This window comes from Phyllostomus hastatus, unplaced genomic scaffold, assembly GCF_019186645.2.
Source record: "Phyllostomus hastatus isolate PE091 unplaced genomic scaffold, TTU_PhHast_1.1 phas_contig_148, whole genome shotgun sequence".
Lineage (NCBI taxonomy): Eukaryota > Metazoa > Chordata > Mammalia > Chiroptera > Phyllostomidae > Phyllostomus > Phyllostomus hastatus.
In genome coordinates, this window is record NW_025333607.1 from 12,822,172 (window position 1) to 12,844,086 (window position 21,915).

At 50.6% G+C, this 21,915-nt stretch overlaps 1 protein-coding gene across 1 annotated transcript in view; it reads right to left on the reverse strand.

The window, feature by feature from the left end:
• The window catches only part of DNAH14 (dynein axonemal heavy chain 14), a 174,992-nt gene that overhangs the window by 32,901 nt on the left and 120,176 nt on the right, over positions 1-21,915 (reverse strand). Inside the window, exons 56-64 of the mRNA XM_045859402.1 lie at positions 20,742-20,923; positions 16,079-16,187; positions 14,989-15,114; positions 11,838-11,932; positions 8,316-8,475; positions 6,357-6,488; positions 5,609-5,704; positions 4,514-4,654; positions 2,188-2,403 (exon numbers count right to left, since the gene is read on the reverse strand). Coding sequence (XP_045715358.1) covers positions 2,188-2,403; positions 4,514-4,654; positions 5,609-5,704; positions 6,357-6,488; positions 8,316-8,475; positions 11,838-11,932; positions 14,989-15,114; positions 16,079-16,187; positions 20,742-20,923 — 1,257 coding nt within the window. The remainder of the gene's footprint in view (positions 1-2,187; positions 2,404-4,513; positions 4,655-5,608; positions 5,705-6,356; positions 6,489-8,315; positions 8,476-11,837; positions 11,933-14,988; positions 15,115-16,078; positions 16,188-20,741; positions 20,924-21,915) is intronic.

A 21,915-nucleotide genomic window follows, 5' to 3' on the forward strand; every position in this document is an offset into this window, starting at 1 on the left:
CTGCTTCTAGGATTCTCTCCTTCATTTTAATTTTGGCTGATGTAATTATGATGTGCCTTGGTGTGTTTCTCCTCGGGTCCAAATTCTTTGGGACTCTCTGAGCTTCCTGGACTTCCTGGAAGTCTATTTCCTTGGCCAGACTGGGGAAGTTCTCCATTATTTGTTCAAATAAGTTTTCCACTTGTTGCTCTTCCTCTTCCCCTTCTGGTACCTCTGTAATTCGGATGTTGGAACGTTTTGAGATGTCCTGGAGGTTCCTAAGCCTCTCCTTATTTTTTTTTTGAATTATTATTTCTTCATTCTTTTCTGTTTGGTTGTTTCTTTATTCCTTCTGGTCCACTCCATTGATTTGAGTCTTAGTTTTCTTCCCATCACTATTGGTTCCCTGTGCATTTTCCTTCATTTCACTTAGTGTAGCCTTCACTTTTCATCTAATTTGTGACCAAAATCAACCAATTCTGTGAGCATCCTGATCATCAGTGCTTTGAACTGTGCATCTGATAGGTTGGCTGTCTCTTGTTCGCCTAGAGGTATTGGCTCTGAGGCTTTGATTTGTTCTTCCATTTGAGCCATTTTTTGGGGGGAGGTCCTGGTTGCGCCTGTTACATAGTGAGGGGCGGAGCCTTAGGTGATCACCAGGGCGGGGCAACCCAGGCGCTGGGTTGTGATGCTGTATGTGGGGGTGGGGTTCGAAAGGGAACAATGGCGCTTGCTCCGCTCTCATATTTCAGTCTCTTCCGCCACTCCCCACAAGCAAACTGGGCCCTTCTGGTGCTGGTTCCTGGGTGGGTGGGCTTGTGTACATTCTAAAACCCTGTGGCTCTCTCCAACGAACTCTCCTGTGAGGCTGGGAGTCTCTCCAGGCACCTCAACCCCCCCAGGTGTTTTCAATCTGTGCTTTCAGGCTTTATTTCCCAGCGCTGGGGCCCTGAGTTGCGTGGTCTGTCTTGCTCCCCGTTTTCACCTGGTTTATCTGTGCATGAATGTGTGTCCGAGGTCAGCCAGTGGCCTTGCGCACCTCACTGGGTCTGCCGGTTGCCACCCTGTGCCTGGGGTCTGCCAGCCGCCACCTGCATGCCCAAGACCGCCAACCACCACTTTTCCCTGCCTCAACCCCTCTCTGCCAGCTGCTGACTCTACCCCTCTTACCGGTCTGGATGAATGGTTGTCAGATTTCTGTACAGTTCAATTTTCTGTCAGATCTGGTTTTTCTTTTGTTTCTAAATTTTTATTGTCCTTAATTTGGGTTGTGCGAGGAGGTACAGTGTATCTACCTATGCCTCCATCTTGGCTGGAACTTGGTTTACATTTTTAGATAGTCTTATAGTTTCAGTCTTTTAACTGGACCATTTAGTCCACTGACATCTAATGTAACTATTGATTTATTTGGTTTTAAATTTGTTATTAGCATTATGGAAGCAAGAAGCCAGTATTTGCTTCTGAGACTTTGTAGGTTGTATGGTCAGTTTGAGTTATCAGCAGGGGAAACAATCTAAAATTACTCTCTAGGGATAAAAAAAATGTATATTTCTTTTTTATTTTCTTAACATTGGCACAGAACTTACATGGAGACAATAAATATTTATTGATAAATTAATACATGTGAGGTCTATATTTTGGCCGTTTCTAAGAATACTAACTGTGATTTAGTAGTGCACCAGTTTATTAATGACAGGAGTTTCAGGGAGAGAAACTGGCTGTATTTATTAGACGGGGTAGTAGGATTGCAATGAGAAAAGGCTATTTTGTGACTTTTGCCCAGAAGATGAGAAATAGGAAATGTAAGTAATGGAGGCATTAAAACTATAATTAAAAAAAATTTAGCCCTGGCTGGCGTAGCTCAGTGGATTGAGCATGGGCTGCGAACCAAAGTGTCGCAGGTTCGATTCCCAGTCAGGGTACATGCCTGGGTTGCAGGCCATGACCCCCAGCAACCGCACATTCATGTTTCTCTCTCTCTCTCTCTCTCTCTCTCTCCCCCCTCCCTCCCTCTCTTCCCTCTCTAAAAATAAATAAATAAAATCTTTAAAAAATTTTTAAGGCCTGGAACAGACTTCAGTGTTTTCATTTATCAAAATAATTTCAGGAAAAGATCCACCCCCCCCCACCCCCAGAAAAATGCACACACACATAAAATCCAAATCCACAGCAAAACCACTTAACTGGAGAATAGAAACCTGTTACTACCTCCTGCTTTTGGGCCATGACTTCCACTAAAGAGAAGCTGGAGGACAGAGCAATGCCGTGCTCCGCGCAGAGACTCTCCCATCTGCTCACGATGAGCTGGCGGAACTCCGGGGTCAGGACCCCACTGTAGACGAGGCAGGCCGCCGAGACGAGGATGTCGCCCACCACTCCCTCCAGCCTGCGGTCTATTCGGTTGATGGTTTCTTGCCATCGAGTCTAAAGGTTAAAATAAACATGAGTGACTGGTGTGTGCTATGCAATCAATATACTCTTTTGAGACATTTTGGACGTGAACAGTCCCCAAGTGGGACCTGTCTTTGCCATTTCTATCACTCTTCTCATGCTGTAGTTGTCATACAATTAATATTGGGTAAAATGAAAAACAACAACAGCAAATGCTTTTGAGGGGAACATGAGTGCTATTCACAGATTTGTCAATAGTGTCATATTTGCTAAGATTCATCGCCATTTCAAATTCTTCTGTAACAAAGCAGGATAATTTTAAAAATATAAACTTGCCCTGGCTGGCATAGCTCAGTGGATTGAACGTAGACTTCGAACCAAAGTGTCACAGGTTCAATTCCCAGTCAGGGCACATTCCTGGGTTGCACGCAACAGCCCCCAGCAACCGCACATTGATGTTTCTCTCTCTTTCTCCTTCTCCTCCCTCTCTTCCCTTTCTAAAAATAATAAAATCTTTAAAAAATATACAAACTCATTACAATGTATTATTAATGATGTTCAATAAGTTATTGATATTTATTAAATCCTCACCTACCTGACACTTTACTTTGAAAATCTCACTTGACTCTTTCAACATCCTGTTACATAAAAGCCACTGACCTCATTTTCAGACGAGCAAGTTGAAGTCTGGGGAAGTTAAGCAACTTGCTCAAGTGCGCAAAGCTTCCGAGGGGGCACTGGGTCCTAGCAGGCACGGCCTCCTTCCCCAGCCACGCAGGTGCTGAGCTGGCCAGCAGCGGAGCCTGCGGATCAGTGGCCCCACCTCCTGGCAGCTCCACACCTGGGGCAATGCCCATGCTCCACTGCCTCTCGGCACGCACTGGGTTCCCAAGGCCACCCGCTGTCTTTGGAGGGATGTCATCTCCCTCTGACTGGACTAATTTCATAACCTCCTTCTTGTGGCCCTGACGGAGTCTTCTCTGATTTGCATCTACTTAAATAATTAAACTAAATCAAAATTATCTGCAGGATTCTATCTCATCCTTCGAGGTAGGGGAGGTGTGACTAAACCAAGGTTCTGCTCAGCTCACGAGGGATTCAAGTAGAGAGCAGGAAGATGGATTAGAAGAAACACAGATAAAAGAGGCCAGAAGGTGGACAGAACAAAACATAACTTTCTTTCTCCTTCCTGGAGACGGCTCCTGCCTTTCGGCTCGGGCTGTGCCCGTGCCGGAAAAAGAGAACTCCCGGCATGCCCTCGGCAGGTCTGCTCTGCCTCACAGCGGTGTGCCGAGGGCTCAGACTCAGCGAACGCAGCTCTGAACTTCGTGGGCTGTTACTGCTCTTCCCGACTCCCTGGCCAGGACTCCCGTATTCGTATCTGAGTAGGAGCATCCACTGATCTCAACAAGCAAATGGAGAGTGAGGTTGTTTTAGGTGATGTGTGTGTGTGTGTGTATGTGTGTTTATGTATGTGTGTGTGTATTGTAGGAGACCATTCTGCATGGCATGGGCCCAGCTCCCACTCGGAGATGCACAGGACCCACACCTGTGGATAGGTTCTCCTGTGGGGAACCAGGCCTGCAATGATCCTAGGCTAATTTGAGTCTTTCTTTTTGCTAAAACTCCCTCACCCTGAATTGAGGACATTTACTACAAAGCAACTTCCTAAAATCCTTGCTAAACCTTCCAAGGATGAGTGTAACCGGTTCAACCACCTTTGCCTTTTCATCTGCAAATATCCCTCTTCTGTGATGTGATTAGCAGCATTGGCTCCTTTGTTTCCTGTGAAAGTCAACCACCTAAAGCGAGCCTGTGCATAGTAAATGAGGACCTTGTTGTAATGGGTGGAGAAACCCAATAAAGGCCTGTCATGGTGGAGGCCGCGGCTTTTGCTCCCCTTGAGAGCAAAGCCATGCTGTCCCTTTTCCTCCCCCGGACCTGGTAGTTCGTGTGAATGTCTCATTTCATCCATAACGACTCGGACACTGCGGGCCGGTGTCTGCATCATATCTGAAGGCTGTATGTATGTGTACACACACACACACACACACACACACACATCCTTCAGGGAAAACAGCATCCCGGGGTTTGTCGGGCCGTCGGAGTGAATGAGGGGACACGAGACGGAAGCAGGCCCTGCCTTCTCGTCCTCCAGCGCGGTCAGCAGCACCGAGGCGCACTGCAGGCGCCTGGTGGCCAGCTTCCTCCGACTCGCTAACACTTCTTTTTCAGCAACGACCTCTTGGTAGGTGGCCTGCAAAAACAGCAGGTGTTCTTCAACCTGAAAGACACATCAGCTTATTTTTTTAAAGAATTGTATTTTATTGATTATGCTATTATAGCTGCCCTGATTTTCCCCTGTTGACAAACAATTTATTACTGAGACAAATCATGCTCTCACTTTGCCTCGAGCGCTCGTTCTCACGTATAGAAACACAGTGTGTAGCCACGCCATCTTCACATCCCGTCCGACACGTTTCACGCATCTGAGTTTGCCAGACACGCCTGTGAGGCCGGGCAGGCACCACGGATGCCCGAAGCCGGCTTAGAGCTTATGGTCGTCAAGTGAGCCCGGGGCTGCCAGCTCGTCTGAATTCTCAAAAGATAGAAATTTTAAACGAAATCCCCAGATTTAAAAATTTGGGCAACCACCGCACACTGTGGGGGGGTAGGGAGGGAGGCTGCACGGGCCAGACAGGAGAGGCCAGCGGGCCAAGTTTGCCCACTGGACTGCCGGCTCCAGGGACTCCGTCCGCTCTCAGCGTGTGTGTGCCGGGGGCTGATGGCCGCGGTTCCAGCTCTGGTTCTCATCACGCGGCTCTGTTCTGACTTTAAACCAAGGCATGTGAGGAACAACCACGTCCTTACAGAGCGACAGAGTGACTGCTGTAGACCCGTTAAGCACAGTTTTTTAAGAACAGGGACTGATACTGAGCAAATCTTTGGTAAGCTAATGTTATAAATATCTCCTGGGAGCAACTTGGTCAAAGGCGAACTTAATATATTATTATCAGAATAATAATAATCAACATTATGGAGCATTGTATGAAGTGGCAGGTACTAAGACTTTTACATTTATATTATTTACTTAGCCATACTTCATCTTTTACTACTTTTGTTATTATTCCCATTTTATCTGAAACTGATAAGCTCTACTGAGATAACGACTTTTTCCTGATGTTTTTGTCTAGTTCATAGAGGCGTTGACAGTTCAGCAGGTAAAAAAGGCTCTTACCAGCTGCAAACCTCTTTGCTTCTCCGCCAGCCTTTGTCGTGCAATTTTTAGAACATTCTGAGCTTCAGCCACTTGGATTTGTTTCGGGCCCACCAGCTTGAAAGGAATGTCACAACATTGGAGTGTTAAAAAAAGTCAAGCTCACTTTTTAAAATGCCACTTATATTTATATATATATATATATATATATATATATATATATTTTAAAGATTTTATTTATTTATTTTTAGACAGAGGGGAAAGGAAGGAGAAATAGAGGGAGAGAAACATTAGTGTATGGTTGCCTCTCAGGCACCCCTACTGGGGACTTGGCCTATAACCCAGGCATGTGCCCTGACTGGGAATCGAACCTGTGACCCTCTAGTTAACAGGCCAGCGCTCAATCCACTGAGCCACACTGGCCAGGGCCTAAAATGCCACTTACGTTTAAAAGACATCTATGGATCAACCCTTAAAATGAACTCTCCTGGAATTATGTATACAAAGGAGTATCAAGCAGTTTAGTGTGGTGAAACATGTTGCAGCAAACAAAGGAAACAACAGCAGTTGCTACAACTAAAAAAGTTTGACAGGAGCATCTGATATTTGTGTGCATTAGCGTAACCCCCTTGACTAAATGTTTTTTATTGGGTATTCTTTCCACAGAAGTTCATTTGAGTGTTGCCCAATAAAAACTATCTCTGGATACTCAAATACGGTGATGGGTCACTCCCACACGGTTTTAGGCCTTTCGGAGGAAAACGCATACCTTCTGGACCTCATTGTAGTTGTTCAGAGCTATGATCCACTCGCACAAAGAGCAGCAAGCAATGGAAACCAGAGCGATCTTGCCGGGGTTGAAATCAGGTAAGGCTAAAATCCTCTTCAGCTTCATGAAAACCTGGAGGGAGCACAGTTCACGTCTGACAAGAGAAGAATGTGACCGATCTGACGTTTTCTCCTATCTACACTACGATGAAGTTTTATTTCGTATATGAAGCACCTGACTGCTCTTCCACAGCAGAAAAGACGCATCTCTAGGTACACCTATTTCTAGTACCAGTAACTGTTTTAAGGGGGGAAGCCTCTATTACAAACACCTTGTTGTTGCTATTGTTGTTACAATAGCTTTGCTTTAATTTTTGTGAAAAGGAACTCCATTTCAAAATAAAAAGGAAACAGGTTAACCTCCTCCGGCTTGACAAAATTCGGTGCAGAGGGCGGTCTGGAGCCTCCTCCGTGTGCTCCCAGCTGTGTGGGGCCCGGGGGGGCCGGCCTCCATCCCCTGCCCCTGGGAGGGGCACAGGCAGGCGCGGGCCCCAGGCGGAGGGCCAGCAGGTCCGCGGTGGCAGTGCGGCCACCCGGGCTCACCGAGGACTTGCTTTACCTCGCTGTGTCACAGGCCCACAGAGCCGCCTTGTCTGACGGGTACAACCTGTCTACAGACAGGTAAATGGTATGTCCCGTCGCTCTGGGGGGCCATTGTCAGAACGACACCTTTCTCAGACTTCTTCTGCCTTTCTTCCCAGCCAGGCTCTTCTCTCCTGCCCGAAAGGACAGAACCACTTCCCTGAACAATTTAGATGGTGGGTGGTCCACTCTCTGCTTGTTATTGGTGGTCTTATTATCATATACTGTTAGGCTTTTAGTCGCTTCTTTAGATGAGTTAATAATTATTTCTAACTTGAAAGATCTAGTGAAACAGACCACAGGGAATCATTTTTGCCAAGAATGCTTCAGAATGAGTAGTTGTGGCACTAATTCATGAGTCATAGGGGTATAAACACTGACATTCTGCTAAAATATTCACCTTGTTCAAACGCTACCCTATGTGTCCTCACAGCACAGACCACCATCGCTACTGATTGGTTGTATTAGCTCTTTAGTGTCTGTCTTCCCTGTTTCAATGTAAGCTTCATAATGTCCAGGAGTAAACTGGGCTTGTGAACTATCATCATGTCTCTTACAAGGTGGACACTCCACAGACATTCACGGAGCGAGGTCACGTCCTCCAGCCTAGGCCAGGCCGTTCCTGTGTCTACAGATCTGTCCGCCTTCCCCTGCACTCAGCTCGGAGCCCAGCTCCTCGGTAATACCCCGGCGTCCACATTCGTCCAGCCTCCAAACACCACCCAGTTCCCCTTCCGCACTTTTAGGTATTTGTTATGGCAGCAACTGCTTCTCAGTACCAAATTCTATATTCATTTCCTGGGGCCACTGTATCAAGTCACCGCAAGCTGGGTGACTTAAAATGACAGCAATTTATTCTCTCATGATGTCTTCCCAGGGGGCCAGGAGGCTGGAATCGGGGTGGAGCATTGCACTCCCTCTTGGGGGCGTTAGGGGAGACGCTGCTCCCAGCTCCTGGGGGCTGCAAACCCTGCTTGGCTCATGGCCGCGGTCCAGGCCCTTGTGACATCTCGCCTCCCCGCCTCACCCCTGAGACCCAGAGCGGCTTCCCCCACGCCTGGCCTCTCCTCTGCTTCTGTCATTTAAAGTGATTCTGAGATGTGACGCTCTCTGATCTCAGCGACACCCCTGCTTTTCCTCGACACCCCAGAAAACCTGTTATGTTCAGGGCCGCGGCCTCTCTCCAACCTTTCAACTCTCACCACTGCCTTCCGGTTCCAATACAAAATTCTAATTTTGAACGCTTCCATGGACCCCCCCCCCCCGTCTATAAATACGAACGCGTCGATTCGGCGTTAACGGGCGACGGCCCCCGTACCTTCTGAGGAATGCTGTCCTTGTCCAGGTTGATCAGCTTCTTCAGGAACCCGGTCTCGGAGAGCAGCAGCTTGGCCGTGGCCCAGGACGGCTTCTTCTGCAGCAGAATGCACACGGCGTTCATCACGGTCAGCACGAGGAAGGGGGGCCGCGTGTACACCCTGCGGCACACGCGAGAGCCCGGTCAGCTGCGCCGGGAAAATCGGACGCGCCCTGGAGGCTCTCTCAGAAGACGATGCAGACAGTTTGTGACAAGCACTCCGATAGGGATGCCTGTTTGCTGATATACAGCTTTTTTCATTCTTTGGGTTATCTCGAAACCTTTGGGTATCACTAACATGTGGGGAGGTTTGCTTTAGGAAGGTGAGATGCCTAAAACTTAGATACGGGGGACCTCTCAGTTAGAGGTTAATTTTTTTTCATTATTATAAATGGATTCTTTGTAGAGTTCTTTAAAGTAGGACTTTCAACACTTTTCACCTACCTCCAGTAGGGTTCCACCTGTCTTGACTTACTGCTGACTACCCGACAGAGACGTGAGTGTGTGTGCGTGTGCACGCGCGTGTGTGTGTGCGTGTGTGCGCGCGTATGTGTGTGTGCATGCGTGAATGCAGGGCAGGGTATTTGGGGTCAACGCTTGTGATTTAAGGGGTGCTGCAAGGTGCCACCCCCTTACACCCACCCTCTGACTCAGTTGTTAATAATGCCATTGCTGGAACCCTGGAGACCGCCTCTTGGCTGTGTCCCCATCAGGGGACGTGCCACTGAGCCACTGATGAGAGGGTGACCCTCGGAAACCCAGAGGTCAGGGTAACACTCACTTCTTGTGCGTTTCAGTGAAAAGACACAGGGGTGCTGGCTGCCGTGTGACAGCACTCGGGACTTAGAGCAAAGGGACAGGTCTGTCCAGGGGCACGTGTCTCCCCGAATGAGAATCGTGCAGACAACCCCAAGGGAGGCAGGCGGCAAAGCTGACTCTGTAGGTACAACGTTACCTACAGGGCCCCCAGGGGGTCCCCCCGCCTCAAACTCCATCACTAGGGACTCATTCAGTTACAGTCACCTCGGTTCTCTTTAACAATCTTTTAAAATGCGGGTAGTTTTCAGGACTAAATAAATCATCATCACTTATTTTGAACTAACTTATCAGGTTGCTTTCCTGAGATTTTTCAGTCTGGCTTTTCTGAAGTAAGCGAGAAAGAGAATCACAGGAGAACTAGGAAGGAGGAGGCAGGGCTCACAGGGGAGAGTTCTGAAGCCAAACTTTCCCTCCACTTTGCCCGGGTTTGAGTCTTTTCACAGCAATCACGGTGGAGATAAAGACACATTACGGCAGAATGCATCACCTGTGACATTTTAATGTGCATGAAAGAGAAGACAGGACCGCACTGGCTGGTTTACATGCCACTCTCCAGAAACAAGCATCCGATGCAAAGTGAGCTCTGTCCACACGGGCCGTCGGCTCCGAAGCCCTCCCCCACCGCACAGGCCGCTCGGTCCTGCACTCCCCTGGTTCGCTCGTTCTGCCTTCTCTGCCGCCTGCCGCCTTCTCCCGCTGGCTAACGTGCCAGCCGGCCCAGGGCGGGACTGCCCCGGGGCTGCGGTCTGTGCTGACGCTGAAGACAGCAGCGAGGGGGGAGGGCGGACCGCACCGTGCGTGCGTCTGCTGGGCGTCGCCCCCGCAGGCCCCGGGGGAGCCCGAGACCGCGTCAGCAGGCGCCGTGCTCGTCTGACCTTTTAAAGTGAGGTGAAACGCCCAGGAGCAGTGTCACAAGGGAGAATCTTTAGAAAAGGCGGCTGCACAGCACTCAAGCACAAGGCGCGTCCCCCTTAGCGTCTGCAGGACGCAGGCGGGGAAAGAAAGCACCCCGCTCGGTGAGAGTGGACCTTGCAGCATTCCGGTGGGTGACTTTCCCTGAGCACTTGCCCCTTGTCAGCGGCTGCTGGCCTACGCACGCCACGTGTTGTAACTCACCCCAGCCTTCGCCGTCTGCCCCTGGCCCCGCGGCGTAAAAGGGAAGCAAGAGGAGGCGCGGAGAGTGGCAGTGCCAGGGCTCCGGCCCGGGGTGCGTGGTACCAGAGCGTGAGCTCCACTCTGCGGGAAGACCCCGCCCCTCGGAAGCCAGGCCGCAGGGGGCTTGAGCTGATCTCCCCCCCCGGGACTGTGTGCCAAAGAGAAGGTGAGAGCCTGGGCCTCGTGGAACCAGGCCACGAGGTAGGGAGTGGGCGTGGCAGGGGAAGGGCCGGGCCCTGCGGCTTCTCTGACGTCATCTCCTGACCCCCCCGCCCTGCTCACTGAGCATCAGCCCTCGGTCTTCTGCGGTCCCTGAAGCCCCGCAGGCACGTTTCTCCTGAAGACTTTTGTGCTTCCCACCGCTCCTGCTAGAGGGGATCCTCTTCCTCCAGACCCCTCCCCAGGTTACAGCCAAACTCCACTCGGGCCTCTGCACCTGCTGAGAGCAGCAGCAACCTGCGCGGCTGGAACGGGGCCCGGCACGCGGCGTGCGCTGGCGTGTTCCTGAGCGCGCGCGTGCGTGCACACAGCGGGCCCCGCGAGTGAGGCGAGCAAGGAGCCGCACGTCAAGGGTTTGTTCCCTTCCTCTCGCCGGCCTCTCTCTCCGGGCCTGTGCTCCAGCGTCGGGTGGAGAAGCTTCAGCACCGTGATCCCTACGCTCTGCTCCTCCCGGGAAAATACACTGGTCGAAACCGCCTGTTGCCACACTCGATTCTTATCCCCAGAGTTAATCACGCGTTAGAAACGCCCCGGCAGGTTCGCTTCACGTTTCTGCATCGTCGGTGGAAACGCCACTTTCCGTACGTAATGGGAAACTCAAAAAACACTCCGAGACGCGGGAGGCAAGTTCCCACCATTTGTTGAGCGGGAGAGCGCACCTTAAAAGTGATCTCATCCAAAGATTCAAATCAGAACCGTTAGTTTCAAAACTCTGTGCCTTAAAGCATTTCGTTTCTTCTCGTGTTTTCTCAGGAATGTCTCTTTTGTTGCGTCTCCCACACAGGGAAGGTCGGGGTTGGGAAAGTGCTTCCGCAGTGCCCCCTGGTGGCGGTGGTCGGCAGGGCGGCACCAGATGCGGGCACTGCATCCCCGAGGCTGGCTCCCGAGCGCCCTGCAGTTGCTACACGGGCGCAGGCAGCAGTACCCGTTCCCTTAGTTTTGGACCTGCAGGTCAGGCATGTATGTAATCACCGGGGCTTGCTTTCTGGTCCGGACGATGCTGTGTTTCATCAATTCTAAGATGCACATTTGCACATCTCCCACACTGGGATTCCGTTTACAGCCGAGGGCCCATCGTATAGTTTACCTGGTAGTATTTTTTTTTCTTTCTAAAAGGTCCCTAAAACACGGATACGCCTTACAGGTGATGGTACCCCAACGTTGGTTAGACACAGTGTGTAGTACACACAACAAGATCTAAAAGTGGAATATGGACTTTGTTCCTTCTGCCAGGAACTTACACTTGATCTGGAAATTTTCCAACGGAAGAGAAACGCGTGCGTTGCTCACCTCAGCTCAGCGACATCGGCTTTGTCCAGGGCGTTCAGGGCCACCGTCGCCTTGGTTAAGGCCGGCAGGACGCTTTTCAGCTCGTTGGTGGTCGTCTGCAGTTAAAGGCAGAAGCCCCCAAGTACAGGTGAGCGCGTACGGTCGCATGTTTACCATGGTTACCTACTGAATGTGGAGAACACGGTTTGACATTTCCCCACACCCTACCTGATACGTCTGCGTGACTCGGGTGTGTACGCCCGTGCTACCCTGGTGGCAGTGGGTGGTATGTCCCGGCTGCAGTCGGTCCCCCCGGGGAGAACTCGCAGGCGAGACACCACCTAGAGGCGTCCGCCTTTCCTCTGAGACCCCATGCAGTACTAACAACGACCAGGGGAGGCGTGGCTCCGTCTGCGGGGGAGGCGTTACGAAGCCAAGGAAGCTGTGGCCTCCGAGCCCCTCCCTTGCACGGGCCCGTGGACGGAGCTCTGCCCACATGTTTGCGGGGTTGTGCGTTGTTGTCAGACTTGTCTTTGCACTCCGCTGCCCTCCCTCCGGTTTCCTGCCCCGTCAGGCGGCGCTGGAGCGGCTGTGGACACGCCTGGGGTCCGGTTAAGGAGCGCCGTTCGGAGTCACGCAGGCTGGGGCCAAAGGAGGTTTACAGTTGTGAGTACGTGACACCGTTTACTCTTGTATTGCTATTTATGAGTCGTCGTCTTGTTTTCCACATGGACAACTGTGAACCTACCGTTGTCACACCCTGCATTTGTACAGCTCAAAGTCACTCTCTGTATAATTAAATGATGACAAGCTATCTCAAATAGGAATGCCTTCTAGAAACAATCCCCCACAAGTTCCAGCTTTGCTGGTGACGGGGCACTGAGGCGCAGGCCAGAGGTCATATCGCAGCAGAGACTCCACCCTGGAGGGCCCAGGCCCGGAGGAAAGTGGGCGGTGGAGGAGGAACCAGGTTTGCGACGTGTGCATCGGGAATCCGTCTCCTGCGGAGACCCTCCCGTGCATGGGACATGGAAAACTGAGTGCATGGCCAGACTTCCGCTGGCACCCACACGGAACGGCAGCCCACCCCTTCTCGGGGGCATTGGGGAGGCTGCACACACGTTTCCCTTTTCTTGATGGGAGCTGGGCAAACAGAGTTCTTTAAAATTCCTGGGTTTTCCCATAATAAGCAGATGTTTTGAAATGTCTCAATAAAATAACTGAGAAATTATACTCCTTATATAGATATATAGATATATGGGAAAGATGTTTTATTTCATAACTTTGCTATTTACAAATAAATAATGAAGACAAAATTTTGTGGGGTGTTAAACAAAAGTGATTGTGTGTTAAAATCCAGAGATTACTTTGATGTTAGGAGCAAAATGTAATAAAAATTTTAGACCAAATGCAATAATGTATTAAGAGGAAAAAACAAATTTAGGATAGAAGAAATGACCTGGTTCTTGGTCCGTTTAGTAAATCAATTAATGAAAATGCATCATATAATCATATTGGGAGAAAACCTAAGGTTCTGGCTGAGTTTACAAGGAATATTGACATTAATGAAAATATAAATGCCAGCAAACATATCTATAATGAAGATATTCATGAAAACTGGTTACTGCACCCTGGCTGGCATAGCTCAGTGGATTGAGCTCGGGCTGCGAACCAAAGTGTCGTAGGTTTCATTCCCAGTCAGGGCACATGCCTGGGTTGCAGACCATGGCCCCCAGCAACTGCACATTGATGTTTCTCTCTCTCTCCCTTCCCTCTCTAAAAATAAATAAATAAAATCTTTAAAAAATACAGTATGTTAAAAAAAGAAAACTGGTTACTGAATATCCTCAGTTCAAAGAGTATTAAAAATTAATCACTACACAGGAAATCTTGAAATGCCATTGTCGGTTATGTCACATTCGACAGCAATCCCGACAAAAATGTTCATGACATTTATCGATGATTTATAAAATCGGAAGAAACTGGACTAAACTGTCAAAATGAAAAGCCTGTTTTGATCAACTGTACTGAAGATTCTGTGGAAAGTGATGTTACAAAATCATTACATGAAGAAGCAGTTACAGAAGACACAGTGAAAAAATGCCAGGAAAAACTATTATGGGATGTGTAAGGCAGTTAATGACTAAATATTGTTATTTTTCTAGATTCTGTGATGTTTATAATTGTCAGCTTTTAAAATTTTGTATATCATTTGATTTCCTTATTTATTCTAAATATCCACTCTCATGTCTGACTGTGAACGTGTGTATATTCTTGTAAAAACATGGGGCCTCAAAACTGCGTGAGCCTCAGGTGCTGTAAAACCTGGATTTGCCACTGAAGCCAGATTCACCCTTGCGGCATGGCAAAAACAAACAACCCCCCCCCCCCCATTAATTTCTCTATATCAGTTTCCCTTTGGCCTAAAAAATTAAAGACTGAAAATTAAGCTGGACACGTATTTAGCATATTGGTTAATGGCGGCCCCTCGAGCACCAGCCTGGCGGAGGCCATGGGTGACTCACTGTGACACTCCTGCGTGGAATTTACAAATAAGTGATTCCACGCACAGTGGGGGTACTGGTTCATATGCATCTATGTATCAACCAATGGAGTTTCTTGGTCAAAAACTTTCGTACGAGAAAGACAAATGAAACTCCACGCTCCACCTCCTGCGAGTAGGCGTGGCTGCTGATCGGCAGGGGCGGGGCATCTGGCCACCTGCTGCGCCAGACCGGCCCCTGCTGGGCTTCTGACCCGGAGAGTGGGAGAGTGCGGAGGAGGGGACGGGCCAGTGGAAACCGGGACGTACTCAGGGTCCCCGGAGCGGCTCCGTCTCCCGCGGGTGGGCACCAGTGCTTGGAGGCCCCAGGGATTTCCGATTCACTGTACCCGGAGGAGCGGCCGGTCTGCTCCCCCCAGGGTTGCAGGTCTCTGAAGGCCAAGGACTCTGCGCGTCTCTGTACCACCCCGCCCCACCCCACCCCGTTCCTGTGTTGTGCCTTCCACGTAGGAGGTACTCAGTACCTGCTCGCTGGGGCAGGCGTTAAACGCACCCAAGGCTGGAGCGCTCTCTCTCCAAGAGCTGTCAGCCCGACCTTTTACGTCGGGGATTTGGGGGTGATTCTGCAAACCCCCGGGATGACCTTCATGGGTCACATTCTAATCTCACCTGCGCGTAGTTTTCCACAATTCTCACTTCTTCTGCCACAATCTCCTCGTCCTGTTTAACGAGTATCTGAACTTTCTCCACCACCTGGGAATCTTTCTGTAGCTTTTCCATTAAGGTTTCTTTTTCCTAGTGGGCCAAACAGCTCTTCTCAGCGCGGGTTTTCAGAGACACGGCATCTTTTTTAAAACAGAAATCCAAATATCTCCTCCCATTGTTGTGACATGGACCAGCGTCGGCTTGAAATACGTTTGTTTAACAGACCGACGGGGATAGTAAATACACACGAGCTAAAGGGGTTCATTACCTCCAACCCAGTATTATATGAAATGTCGAAGGGTCTTTTTTAAGACGATAATCGAAAATATGAAAATGACAATAAATACGTATCTATCAGCAATTCAGTCTAAAAAACAAAATAAACAAATAAGCTGAACAGAAACAGAATCGTAGATCTAGAGACATTCTGATGGTTGCCCGATGGGAGGGGCCTGGGGTGGGCAAAAAGGTGCAGGCACTAAGCAGGACCTGTGGCTGTCGCAGAGGAGTCACGGGGCGGGGGTGGGGGGGGCGTGGTAAAGAACAGCATAGGGAATAATAGCGCACTAACTGTGTCTGGTGTGTGTGGGGGGATTTATCAGGGTGATCTCCTATTAAGTTACGTAGTGTCTAGTCACTGGGGCATGCACCTGAAAGTAGTGTAACAATGTACGTCCACTGTAATTGAAAATTAAAAATAGCTTTTTAAAAAAGAGAAAAACCATAATGATAAGTAATGATTTTTAGAATGCTTGGCAGCTCGCAAGTTCCCACAGAACATTTCAGATGGATCGGACTGAGGAAATTCTTCTGTGTGAGGTGTTATAGTCAGTTATGAAGCAGCTATCATCACGTTTAACATTAAAATAGAATGATGCCAACATTTCGTCACTGCTGTTGTTTCTCCTCGTCTGACAGACAAGAAAAGCGAGGCCACGCCCACGGCTCCAGGTCACGAAGTGGGTGGTGGCTGCCCCGCCCCCGGGCCTCTGCTTCCGAACCCGGTTCCCGGTGACGCCGGGAAAGCCGAGCAGGGATTTCCCGAGGAACCCACCTGTGTTTTCTGTTCTATCTGAGGGCCGACGACCAGGAGCTCCTCCTGCATGTCTATGACCAGAGCGGTTGCTTCCAGGATCTTGGACAGACCCACGTGGAAACGGCTCCTGCAGGGGAGAAGAGGACTGAGAGGTGTTACAGATCACGAAATACCGGCAGAGCCAGCTCCACCGTGACCACGGCTGGGAGGCGGCCGGCTGCACATAGCTAGTTCTCCCCAGACGGACACGGAGGTCTGATGCGACCCCTGTCAGAATCGCAGTCAGACTTTTGCGTAGGCATACTCTAAAGTTAGGTGAGCTCACTCTAAAATCAATATGTAAGGGCAAGTGAGCTGGGATAATGAAAGTGATTTTGAGAGAGAAGAATCAAGGGGGTGGAATCCCCCCATCTGGCTGCAAGGTGGACTCCACGGTGACAGTAACAGTGACATTGCAGTTACGGGGTGCTGGCGGAGGGACAGCTGTGCGGACCGATGGGACGGGACCGAGACCCCAGGAACAGACCCACACGGGCACTGTCAATGGCTTTTGGTCCAAGGGGCAAAGGTCATAGAGGAAGAAGAGTTGTTTTAAAAAATGGACCTTGGCCTACACCTCACACCTTCTCGAAAGGTGAAAGATAAAACGGTAATACTTTTAGGAAAAAACATAGGAGAAGACCTTTGGGATCAGGGAAGAGTTCTTAGACACGGCGAAAGCAGCACACTCCACACAAGAAAACAGCGACCACACTGAACTCGATCGAAACGAGACCCTGTCTCTGGGGAGGACCCTGGGAAGGGGCTGCAGGGACCGGCTCCCGGGTGGAACACAACCTGTCACCGCACAGCGGTCACAGGGCCCACTCTGGGAATTTATAAAGAACTCTCGGGACTCAACACTGAAAGTGTTGGAACAATCCATTTAGAAAACGTGTGAAAGATACAAAGCGACACTAACATTAAAAGATAAAGAGACATTAGACCGAAAAGGATACATGGATGGCAAGTAAGCACAGGAAGAGATGTTCAACATCACTAGCCACTAGAAAAGTGTGAATTAAGATAAAAAAATGGTCACAGTATCGAGTGCTCACAAGGACGCAGAGAATCTGGACCTCTCATACACTGGTGAGAATGTCAGGCGGTCCGGCTGTAACCGGAAAAGACACTGGCGTTCGGGCTGCCTGTCACTACCAAATCCAATAAGCAATGACAGTGATTGAATCTTTTATAGGCGCTTTATTCAGATGGCCAGCAATCCGAGAAGATGGCGGGTTCGTACCCTAACAAACCATCTCACTCTCTCTTTCCCAGCCAGATCTTTTATAAGGGGGTTGGGGGAGGGCAAACAAGGTGTCAGCGAAAGCCTTTGAAATTCAACAGTTGCCTCCAAGGCGGGCGGGGGGGGTGGGGGGGGTGGGGGGTGGGGAGGGAGGGTAGTCGCTTGCTTCTTCCTGGTACAGACGTCTCCAAGAGGTCATCTGCTTACTCTTAGGCGCCAAGATAGGCCTTATCTGTAGTTACTGAAACAAAAACTTAACATACACATTACTTGCTAGATTTATGACTATTTACCTTAAGCTAAATTTTCCCAAGTCTTAAGCCCCTATCACGGCCACTGTGGACAACAGTCGGGGATTTTCTTAACAACCTCAGCACACACTTACCCTGTGACCTAACACTCACACTCTGGCATTTGCCCCAGGGAGATGGAAAGGTGTCTCCACACAAAAGCCTGAGCACAAACGTGCCCCCGCCTCTGTCCATAATGGCTCCGCCTCGGCAACGGCCTGGGTCCTCCCGCGGATGGACGCCAGACACAGCGTGGTGCATGCGCATCAGGGAACGCAGCTCAGCAACAAAAACACACAAACCACCGAGACACTGACAACCACCGGAATGGCTTTCAGAGGCAAGATGCACATCCCTCTGGGGAAGAAGCGAGACTGCAGAGGTGGAGCACAGGTAGGTCAGGGGCTGCAGGGCATTTGGGATGGAAGGGGGCGGGGCTTGATGATAAAGGGGCGGGCACACGGGGTCTGTGGGGGTGGGGCTGTTCTGCACCTCGTCCTATCGTGTGGTAGCGCTATCTTCCGTACTTGCTGCATCCATGAAGCTAATTATTTCAGAGTGAAAAGGATTAAAAAAAAAAGGAGCTATCAGGTAAAGTTGAAAATTGTCCACTTACCTGTTCACTAGACTAAAAATGGAAAATACACAGTTTGCATGGAATAAACACCAATAACTATTTTAAAAATCAGAAGACTACAAACCTATTCGTCAACAAAATTTTAGTCCTAACGCTACCAAGAGAGGGAACAAGCCCTGTGGGGCATTTTTTTAAAAAAGAGAAGATAGGGCTCCTACCTCTTGGACTCGCAAAATCTGAAAGAACACCGTCTCCACGCCCTTGAAAGTGTCGGTTACAAATTCACTTTCAGCATTTCACTCTTTGAGCTAAGTCAGGACAGGTCCTCAAAGCCTCCCAACTGGATGACAAGACCTTTAAAATCTGTTTTTATGCTTGTACCTCTCCAAATGTATTCTAATCTAGCACCAGAGGGATCTTCCTGAAAGGCAAGTCTATTTAATTACGTGTCTACGTACATGGCTATTATTTGCTGTGTGTTGAGTCTGTCAGACACTGTCCCCAGCATGTAGCCCACAGACCGACCCATCATGCCTGAGCAGCAGGCACTGTTAGGAGGAAAACGGACTCTTAAGGGGACAACGGGACGGCGGAAGCTCGGCTCCCAGGGCAGCACCCGTTTGAGAGGGGTGCTCTGGGTTTCGCGTGCGGTGATTCCCCATCAGGGTGCCTCCCGTTTCAACAGAACGTCCGATGGTGAGCTTTGGGCTGGGGGAGAGGCACAGGGTAATTAAGCCTTCCCATCCTTCCTCCTCCCACCTGCAACCCTGGGAAACGGGGCCCCTGAAGTCTGTGAGCAGAGCTGGGGACCCGCACCTGGTGCGCCGTTGACCACCCAGCCACACCTGAGAGAGACAAGCCGTATGGCTGTGGAGGACGGTGATCATGCCTCGAAGGTGACAGCTTTTAAGGCGGACCTGGCATGACCCCCACCTGAAGGGGTGGAGACGTTCTAGGATAACACAAAGGACTTAAGGAAGACACCGCTGCGCCACCCGGGGCACGTCTGGGCACGTGGAGTGGGTGAGGCATGGGACACAGTGGGGAAAGGGCGACGTGACTGTGACAGGCACTGGTCACACGCATGGCTTGGGGGGGAGCAACCACCCAGGGGGCTGGAGGGGGGCCCCCTGGCAACCCGGAGGTTAGAGGTGGGAGGAGGGACCGTGAATCCCTCTGGACCCTTATCTCCAGGGCGTCTGGCTAGTTCACCCGGGCAGCTGTCATGGCCCTCACTTTAAACCCTGACCGACCAACCAAAGTCTCAATCTAAGGACTTTCCAAAACCTCCCCGGAGCCGCCAGCTCCTGGACTGCACCGCCTTCGCTCATGAAACAGAGTGAGAGTAACTTCCTGAACCAGCAGGATCCCTCTCCGCCCCAGGGCAGCCACAGACTCCACCGACCGCTCTCCATTCACCTGCTGCTGCACCTGCCATGCCCACCTGGCCTTGTCAGCAAACCCTTAGTACAATGGGACCCTGGCCCCACAGTCACAACACGCTGCTGTCACAGTTGCCCCTGCCTCTTATGTAAAAGCCAGGCCTCTCCGTGTCTGCCCCTCACAAACCAGCCTCGACCCTGCAGTGTCGGCAGTGATGAGAAGCTCACACCCTGCTGGGCGTCTGAGACACATGCGTGCAGCTGCCAGCGCCCTGCAAGCACCTGGACTAGTGATGTTTCCAGCCGGCCCGGCTCCAGACGGGAGCCGAGAGTGGTTGATCCTCCCTCCAAGTGGCAGTCCTAGCCACGGCCACTCCCATCCAGCGCCACCCAGGACACACAGAGTGGCTTTGCTCCGAGCCCCATCAGCTCCCTGGGTCAGGCGATCTGACAGAGTGGCCCATGCTTTCTCAGCAGGACACATGCGGGGCCGGAAGACGGAGCTGCAGAGGAAGGGCTGCACCATGGCAACCTCCCTTGCGCTGCCCAGGTTGTGTGGGCGAGCCTTCCCTGCACCTGGGCGAGGTCCTGGCCCAGTGGTCCTCCTCGAGCACCAGAGTGCAGATGCTTGTGAGCGCACGAGGCCAGCCCACTCACCTCCGTGTCCCCCTGGGAGGCTGCTCTGAGATCGTTTCTCAATGTCCCCGGGGTCCTGATCAGGTCTGAGACTTTCTACCTCGTGTTCTCCCCCCCCCCAGGTATGGCTGCAACATGACAGAGGCTCCAGCAACAGGTGTCCCCCTGTCTGAGTGGCAGTCACCTGGCTCCTTTTACTTGGGTGTAGCCCCAAGGGATAAGGGGCGTGGGGAGTTGTCTGCATTAGCAATGCACTTTCTGAACCTGACAAGGGCTCACTGCCTCCTGACTGGCTGACTCTGCCTGCCCCCCCCCCCCGACCGGGCGGCCTCCAGATGCCCGCAGGGAGAGGCCTGGCTGGCCTCTTGAGGCCTTCTGCGGCTTCTGCCTTTTCCCACGAAAAGGCAGATTTAGTCTCAGTATTTTGTGTTTGTCTTTCCAGATAAAAGCACCAATGAAAAATACGTATAAGCATAAATATAAAAATACACATTCTGATACAAAGTCTTACCTCTTTGTTTGCATTTCCTTCTCTCGTGAGCTCAGAATGTGAGCGAACGTGTCTATGAATCGCAGGTAGCTCCTGGGAGTAATGTAGTTATGCCTCCTCGTTTTCTGGAAGTACATTGTGTTCAAGTCCTTTATACTTCTGTGGATCTGGACACATGTCGGGGCAAGTTTTTCTTTTAAGTTCTGAAAAAGTAATTTTGAGGAATTAAGAGAAAGCAGTGCAAATATACATTAGAAAAAGAGCCAAGGGAACACTGTCAATAATTTGAAATAGCTTATCGTTTCTGGATACGGGAAGGTAGAAACAGGCCCTGGATGACTGGGGCCGAGAATAGATGCGTTTCAGTGGTTGGGATGGTGTTAGGGGTCAGAGGCGACGACATGTAATGCCCAGTGACAGGCCAGACTCCTCCTCCTAGGCTGACCCCCCATGTCTGCGACGGCCACCCAAGGATGGAGGGCACCCTTGTCAATGGGCCATGTTCATGGTGCTTTCTTTATCTCCCGTTTTTCTTTCTGAAAGTAGGTTATTGACAGCAGTATATTCAATTTCCTTGAGTTAAAAAAAAAAGCTGCAAAAATGTAAGGGCTTAGAGGATACACAGGCGAACCAAAGGAGAGCAGAGAGAGAGCCCCTTTGCCTGGCTGTGGAGAGAATTCTGACGCAGACACAGCCTCGTCCCCCCACACCCGTCTCCAGCCCACCGAACCCTGCCAGCCCCCTGGTCACTCTCAAGGCAGCTGCATCTTCTTCCTGGTCCCACCTGTCTCTACCCTTTTTGGCCTTTGCTTTCCTTGAACTTGGACGAGTAAGGTCACAAGGCCCCCCCCGGTGCCTCACAGAGTGTCGGGCCTTTATGCATCCATGACCTCTTTCAGTGCCCCCACGGGGTCTCCAGATGAATCACTCTGGAAAGAATCCTCACTTGCGGCTCATGAACTCTGAGATAGTTCTGTGTGTGGCTTGTGCTCTCACTTCTTCGTAGTCTTGCTGTTGCAGCCAAGCCAGAGAAACATCGTGCAAACACACACAGAAGGTGGTGGCAGCCTTATCACAGGAGCAGGTGTGCAAAATGAAGGCTGTTTTCCTTCATGAAAACCGGCTGTTCACCAGCGGGGGGAGTGGGGGGCGGCACTGAAGAGTGATGAGACCCAGGCAGTGGGGAATCTGGGCA